Source organism: Orycteropus afer, unplaced genomic scaffold, assembly GCF_000298275.1.
Source record: "Orycteropus afer afer isolate SDZICR_OR568_19922 unplaced genomic scaffold, OryAfe1.0 scaffold00285, whole genome shotgun sequence".
Classification (NCBI taxonomy): domain Eukaryota; kingdom Metazoa; phylum Chordata; class Mammalia; order Tubulidentata; family Orycteropodidae; genus Orycteropus; species Orycteropus afer.
The window spans coordinates 2,423,406-2,431,312 of record NW_006921872.1 but is presented as its reverse complement, the minus strand read 5'-3'; the positions used below and the strand labels follow the sequence as shown (position 1 = coordinate 2,431,312).

General features: G+C 40.0%; 1 protein-coding gene across 1 annotated transcript in view; it reads left to right on the top strand.

Moving 5' to 3' along the window:
* Nucleotides 1-7,907, top strand: part of ACO1 (aconitase 1) — a 46,221-nt gene that overhangs the window by 19,902 nt on the left and 18,412 nt on the right. Inside the window, exons 8-12 of the mRNA XM_007950700.2 lie at nt 2,047-2,147; nt 3,312-3,428; nt 4,473-4,632; nt 5,907-6,042; nt 7,332-7,416. Of these exons, the coding sequence (XP_007948891.1) occupies nt 2,047-2,147; nt 3,312-3,428; nt 4,473-4,632; nt 5,907-6,042; nt 7,332-7,416 (599 nt within the window). The remainder of the gene's footprint in view (nt 1-2,046; nt 2,148-3,311; nt 3,429-4,472; nt 4,633-5,906; nt 6,043-7,331; nt 7,417-7,907) is intronic.

The window sequence follows — 7,907 nt, the reverse complement described above, 5'->3', positions numbered from 1 at the left end:
TAAAATCAACTATTCAGTCATTTAGTCATTCATTTAACAAAATACTGATATCTAGTCTAGGTCCCAGACATGTAGCAGTGAACAAGATAAAGTGTCTGCCCTCTTGGAGCTTACATTCCAATAAGGGAGACAGACAGTGAACAAATAAACAAGTAATTATATGTGTGATAATGAAAAAGAAAGTAGAGGAGGTAATTGAGGTAGCCTAAGGGTACTATTTTATATGTAGGAAGGTCAGCAAAGGACTCTTCAAGAAAGTGAAATATGAACAGATATCTTAGTGAAGTGAGAGGGTGATCCATGGGAAGTAGGAGAAGAGGTATTTTTCCAGGCAGAGAAGCTGCATGTCCAAAGAGCCAAGACAAAGATAGGCTTCATGTGGCTGTAGCCCAAAGGATGGGAGGTGAGGTCAGGGAAGTAGGCAGGGGCTACCTTACACAGCGGCTTACAGGCTACGGTGGGAAATGTACATTTTATTTTGAATTGGGAAGCCACTGGGTCATCTTGAGCAAGAAGGTGATGTGAAATAATTTTTATTTATAATATCTTATTCTTTGAGACATAGATGGAGGGGACTTTTGTTTTCCAAATGACTTTAAAATTACAACCACAATGTTAAGGAGACAAGAACGTATAAACTTGGGCCTTCTTATCTGTATCCAGTGTTAACTCTTGAAAGGTTCCAAGGGCAGTGCACATATGTTGACAATGTTTCATTACATTACAGATTCCAGACAAATGCAAGCCTTCTCCCTTAGCTGGAAGAAAATCCCTTGGAAGTAGTGAATATTGTGATGAAAAAAAGGTGTTTATAAAAAGATGTTCTTATTGAATATAATCACTTTGAAATTAATTAATTGATACCTCCCTCTTTTCCCAGAGGATTTGAAGTGAAAAGATAAAAATAGAAAAACAGAGTTGAGGGAATTGGCCTAAAGAGGAGAAGGGAAAGAATGGGGGATGGGGGGGAGGGGTGGGGCTCTCCAGAATAAATTCAGAAGGAAGAATAGTTTTTGTGGCATTGGAAGTGGCCAGTAAATATGGTCTAAAACCTCTTAGTGATCTAGTATCAAATTTGTAGCATCTATTCAATTGAAACAAACATACTGCTTCAGAAGAGTACTACCCTTTCTCATACTGAGACTTAAGAGGACTTCCTCCCACGGATCTTCATGGTGAAGATGACATGGAGTGTAATGAACAATGCACTCGGCTATACACATCACAGTAGATATGTTAATGAAGCTCGTATAGCTGTCCTTTATGAGCCCCATGCAAAAAAGCTTTGCAATTCAGTTCAAACAAACAAAACTGCTGCTTTATTGAGGCCCAAGAATCAAGCTCTCAGTCTCATTTAACTGTCAGAAAAATGGGAGACTCCCTGTCCATGAGGCATACATCATGAATATCATCACCTACAACCAAGGTCTCATAAGAATTAAATAGCAGAGGGCCCAGGGTTAAATTCCTGGTGATACAGCATTGTGAGTTAAGGCTTTGGACTTGACACTCAATCTCAGGTACAAATCCTGGTTCTGCTGCTTACTAGTGCTGTTCCAGGGGAAAGTTACTTAAGCTTCTGGAGCTACCATTTCCTCATCTATAAGTGAGAACGGTAACAGTACTTGTCTCATAAAGTTGCTATGGTGATTAGTTGAAATAATGCACATAGGACATACTCTTTGTGGTTTGTGATGGGGTGGATTGTCATTTTAACAATAATAATTTGGGGGCCGGTTGAAGGCAGATACAAAAATGTGCTGACTTAAAATTCTAATAAAGGTCCTTCACCAAAAAGAGGGAGAGCACCTATAGATAGAAACAGTGTTAGACATTAGTTACTTGGGTGGGAACAACGTATCAGTTACAGGCCCTCAGTAAACAGTCAAAAATCTGCCTAAAAGCTGAAATACAAGCAAAGCTGTTGGCATGTGTATACAAGAAACATGTATTTCTTGCACAATCACTGGTGGAGACATTAGTTTATAATCTCTAACCAGGGATACTAACATCCTCTACTCATTACTCTTTAAAATGTCCATTTAGGTCGTGATGAAGCAAAAGTAAAGCAAATTAAAAAGTATCTTCAGGCAGTAGGAATGTTCAGAGATTTCGGTGACTCCTCTCAAGACCCAGACTTTGCCCAGGTACGAGACAACCTTCCACCAAACATGTTTCCTCTTCTCAAGGCTGTGATTTTGGTTGTGTGTGTTTTTTCTTGAGGGTAGTACTTATAGGAAATTAGTCACTGCCAAATTAGGATGTTGTACAGAACAGGGTGTTAGAAGGCTGAAAAATCAAAAGGTTAAGGAAATTAAAACATAACAGAATAATGTAACTTTACATTCCTGATGACTTAGTCATTGTAAGTTAAATGTGCTTCCCCTTTTTGAACTACTGATCCTCTCTTATGTGGAAGATGGTTGAAAAGGACTTCACTAGAGGAACTAGAGCTATTAAAAAGCTAAGCCCATCATGATCTTCAAGGAGGAAAGAAGTTGGAGTGTGAACAGACTGATTAGTTCTATTTATCCAATGATAAGAGAGGGTCCTCCTTTCTTCTTGCCTTTATTTTCTAAAGTGCAAACTGAATTCACATTTTTGCCTGCAGCCACGGTTGGAGAGTAAACTAGATATGGGACCCTTGTTTTATTTCATGTTACATTGAGGGAAGGAACTAGTTAATTAGATTAAGTTAGGCCCATTTCCTGGCATTGATGGTTTACTGGCGGCATCCCTCACAAATCACCATTTTTGTTGTTGTTATGTGCCCTCAAGTCGTTGAGTCAGACCCGACTCATAGCGACCCCTCCTTGGGTTTCTGTGGCAGTATTACAACGGAAGTAAATTGCCCAACCTTCATTCTGAGGAGTGACTGGTGGGTTTGAACCGCCAGCCTTCCGGTTAGCAGTCAAGTGCTTTAGGCACTATGCTACCAGAGCTCCTACAAATCACCATAGAAGAAGTATAATGGTTTATGTATCATTTCAATAGAAAACCCAATGCTAACTTAAATGATAAAAAGAATGTATGAGCTTATACAAGGCTGAATGAGTGGAGGACACTGGACAGCAACTTCAACATCCACCTTGGTCTTTCTGAGAGGTGGCAGGCTTCCTGTCTGTTCTGTGTAACTTAATTGTTCACCTGGATTTTGGGAAATCAGTCATTCAAGTGTAAAGAAGGACATCAGCTTCCTTGTTTTGTTGGTTTATTTGTTTTTATAGTGGTGGTATAAATTCTCTTACATTGTTTATATTCTTTGTGGGTATAATACGAATTCTGCAGTTTGTTTTCTTTTGGGTGAACAGGTTGTGGAATTAGATTTGAAAACAGTAGTACCTTGCTGCAGTGGACCCAAAAGGCCTCAGGATAAAGTTGCTGTGTCTGACATGAAAAAGGACTTTGAGAACTGCCTTGGAGCCAAGGTAGGGGCTTGGGAAAGGCATGTTGAAATCCTCCCTGACCCCACCCCATGGTGAGTTTCTATATGCCCAGTCTTCCTTTCACACCATTTGCTTCTAAGCTTGGCACCGAGGGTGTGACTTCTCTGTTCTCCTTAATGACTCCCATTAACTAAGGGCCAGTTTCCTTAAAGCACATGACCATCTGTAAACACAGCTCAACCCACCTTTTTAACCATGGCGCTTGCCACATTGTTCACTGGACTCCCAAGCTTTTCTGGCCATTGTTCTTTTGTTCATGCCGCTCTTACTCGCTGTCTGAATGCTTCTTCGAAATCTGTGCATGTCCCAATCTATCCACCCCTTAAGGCTCAATTCAGATACCAGCTCCTCTGCAATGTGGTCTCAGAATCTCATACAGAAAGTCATCTTTCCTCATTTGAGACTTCACAACACTTGATCTAAAAACTGCCTTCTCTAACTTAACATTGGTACTTTATGTTGTTTGCATGTCTGATTTCTCTTACAGGTTTAAGGTTTAAGGATATAATTTGTCCTGGAATCAACTTTGGATCCAAATGACTTGTGTACAATGGATACTCAGTGAACATTTCCCAAATAAGTGGATGTGTGATACATTTTATCCATGGGATACAAGCATTATACCACATACTCAGCTGGGCTTACATTATTGATCACAGTTAGCGAAATCTGGCCAAACTGGCACCTTGTCCTAAATTTCCATAGCGTTAGAATCAGTAATCTCAGCCTGTACAATACGTGTTCTATTTGCTAACTTTGAACTAGATCTGTAGTTTATGCATTTCCATTTTTAAGGTGGGAAGGAAGAAGTTGTTAATCATGCAGAGTAGAGTAAGATTCACACACGATGGTTGCCTTTTGTAGAGCTTTAAGGAGAGTAAAGAGAACTTCACTTTGATCTTTCTGTAATAAGTCAGAGCTTGCTAGCCAAAATATTTATGTTTTGGCCTTTAAAATTATAGTTAACAAAATCGTTCCTGTTCCAAAGTGAGAACTTTTGCCATATATATTTTTTTCTTTCTGTAGCAAGGGTTTAAAGGATTCCAGATCGCTCCGGATCATCATAACGACCACAAGACATTTATCTATAATAATAGTGAATTCACACTTGCTCATGGTTCTGTGGTCATCGCTGCCATTACGAGCTGCACAAACACCAGTAACCCCTCTGTGATGTTAGGGGCAGGTAAGTGCATTTGAATCCATCCCCAAGGTCATGTGGACATGTAGGTGGAAACTTTTTTAAGACGTGTCTCAGGCAGGGGCTTAACCAGGTTGTACATGTACTTCCCTGAACCTTGTCTTTTCCAGATATGGAGATTTACTGGCCCACGTACAGCTACACAGAAATTATGGTCCAGTGAAAATATTTAAAACAAAACATATAACACATAATACTCTTTCCCTTTGGGATTAACACAGAAAATAAGTAGAGAAAAGCAAAGGAAGCCAATTTCCTGATAAAGCCTAGAACGTTGTGTTAGACTTCAGAAGAAAAACAACTCTTTCCATGTTACAGAATTTGTTCTTTGCTGAAAACTTCTGCTAGGGTTTTTTTTTTTTTTTTTTTTTTAAGTAGTAGCAGAATTTAGGATCATCTTTGCACTGACAGTGGTGTCTGAATTAGGGCACAGGGCAGTGGTTGATAAAACTCAGTGGACCTGACCTGTTATGCAATTCTAGTTAAGTAGTTAATATTTACATGCAGACTTTCACTAATACAATGTCTCTTTAGCTTCCAAATTTTCAATCATTGCCAAAAGTTTCGCTTGAGTCCACAGACCAGAAGTACACAAGTGTTCATCTGTTGCTACATAAGCTTTCTTTGTCTGGTGCAATACAGTTTTCTTAAGACAAGTCACCAGTATGTCTGTAGCTTTTTGACCCTTTGTATCCCCACTCTTTATTTCCTGTCTGCTTCTGTAATACTTCTAAGACTTAACCCTCATTATTCCAGTAACAGTTTCTGTATTGCCAAAACAAACAGTGGCCCAGGGACTCTTGATCTTCTGCTTCAGGATTGTCTGTGGACTAGATTTTTACTTCTAGGCTACGATATTCCTCACCAACTAGTGTGCGTGAATATATTTTCAGAAAGGACCCTCCAGTGATAGTTTTTAGCCAAAGAAAACATAATTAGAAAGATCACTCTCCCTCAAAAATTAAAAGCTCATTCTATAACCTAAATGGTCTTAGATTTCTCTCTTTAAATAATAATAATAACCCATTTCTTTCTTCATTTCCATGATAAATCTTGAGTTTATTATGTACATACAAATGATTTGGGGCCAGTGAGCTTGTGGTTTCTGTTAGGAGAAACAGCAGAAAGCCCCCACATAAGGGACTTTGTCAGGCAGTGGCAAGAAATGCAGTCTGCTAAGTCAGTCTCCTTCCTGGACTATCCATGGCACTTAGAGCAGGCAGCCACCCACAACTTTTTCTGTGTTTACCATTTCACAGGATTGTTAGCAAAGAAAGCTGTGGATGCTGGCCTGAGTGTGAAGCCTTACATCAAAACTAGCCTGTCCCCTGGAAGTGGTGTGGTCACCTACTATCTGCGCGAAAGCGGAGTCATGCCTTACCTGTCTCAGCTTGGGTGAGGGAGAGTTTCCTTTCGCACCATTGCTTTTGTCCCATCTTTTTCTACATGTATCTTGCTATATAGCACCTTGTAACAAATGTTAACTAATAGAATCTAATTGGGTATCCTTTGTCAGGTGGTAAGTAGACTTAAAGGAGTCCCTGGGTGGTGCACACTGTTAGTCACTTGACTATTAACCCAAAGGTTGGTAGTTTGAACCCACCCAGAGGTGCCTCGGAAGAAGACATGACAACTGTGGAGTGTGGTTCTACTCTACAACACATACAGTTGCGGTGAGTTGGCATCATCTTGGCGGCAACTGGTTTGGTGTTTTATTTTTCTTTTTCAAAGCAGATTTAAACCCTTACATTGTACCTGAGTGGCCCTTCTGTATAGTTGTACTGATTGTTCATCACACAAGGTGCCTAGAGGAGGAGGAAGTGAGGGTTGAAGTTGACCCTGGACTCTGGTGTGTGCTACACCTTCTAGAGGAGGGGCTACCTTTTCTCTTTTACACAGAGGTACACTGTGGGCTGGCAATAGTTCTGCAACCCACAGTCTATCCTTTGATGTAAAAATATTTACCATGGCTGAAAACATTCTTTCTTGAGGTCAATTAATTAGTGGTTTTTTGCCTACATAGTTTCCCCTAACTTTCCCATTAATTCCTAATTTGGATAATGTAGAATTTATTCATGGAGTTCTGGTAGCATAGTGGCCAAGGCACTTTACTGCTAACCAGAAGGCTGGCGGTTCAAACCCACCAGCCACTCCTCGGAAGGAAGATGGGGCAATCTACTTCTGTAGTGATACTGCCTCGGAAACCCAAGGAGGGGTCGCTATGAGTCGGGTCCGACATAACAACAACAACATAAAAACCAAAGTCCTTGTGATTATTACAGTAGAAGTAGTGAATAGAGATTTCAATGGCATATCTGATTTCACCTTGTAAAAATTCTAGGTCATTCAGTTGTTGTTAGCTGCTGCTGAGTCGGCCTCCAATTCATGCCGACCCCATTCACAACAGGATTGGACCATTAGCTGGTTTTCAGAAGTAGATCACCAGGCCTTTCTTCCTAAATTATTCAGTTACACCCTTTTTTATAAGTAAAAAATATAGATAGTACTTCTTAGATATACTTCAACTAATTGCCCCTAAGAATGAACACATTATAAAACTAGCAGTGTTTTAAACTTATCTTATGCAGTGTTGTTCCCTTTAGATCAAGGTCATCCGAAACTACAACCAGCAGTAGCGCTTTCTGAGAGTTGACTGACTTCTTGTGTTTCTCTTTGGCATGTAGGTTTGATGTGGTGGGCTATGGCTGCATGACCTGCATTGGCAACAGTGGGCCTTTACCTGAACCTGTAGTAGAAGCTATCACACAGGTATTTATAGAGGAAACTGTGGGTCTTCAGAGCTGTTGGTTTTTGTTTTTTCATTTTTCATATAATGTGTCATAAAAACGATGGCAATTTCAAGAAGGTCCAAGGAAGCAGGGGATGTGGGTAAAAGTATAGTCTTTGGAGTCAAGTTAAACTTATTAATTCTATCACCTGGGGCAGATTAATGCTGGTTTTGACGGTAAGGGGCTCCAGAATGGTTTGTTCCTTGTAACTTTAAAATCAGTTCAAAGTCAGACAAGCCTCCACACAAATGGATCTAAATTGCATTGGCTTGATTTGGTCCCATAAAATTTATAGCCTTGAGAAAGACTATTTGGTTTGCTTCACCTTGATTATAGAATCCACGTAAATCATTGCAGTCTCCTTTACCCTCCAACTTTTAGCTTCTTCCCCTTGTTCTTATGCCTCAGGCAGCAATAACCAAGATGTTTCCTTCTGACCTGTAACCTGCTATTTTCTCATGAGCAGAAGAC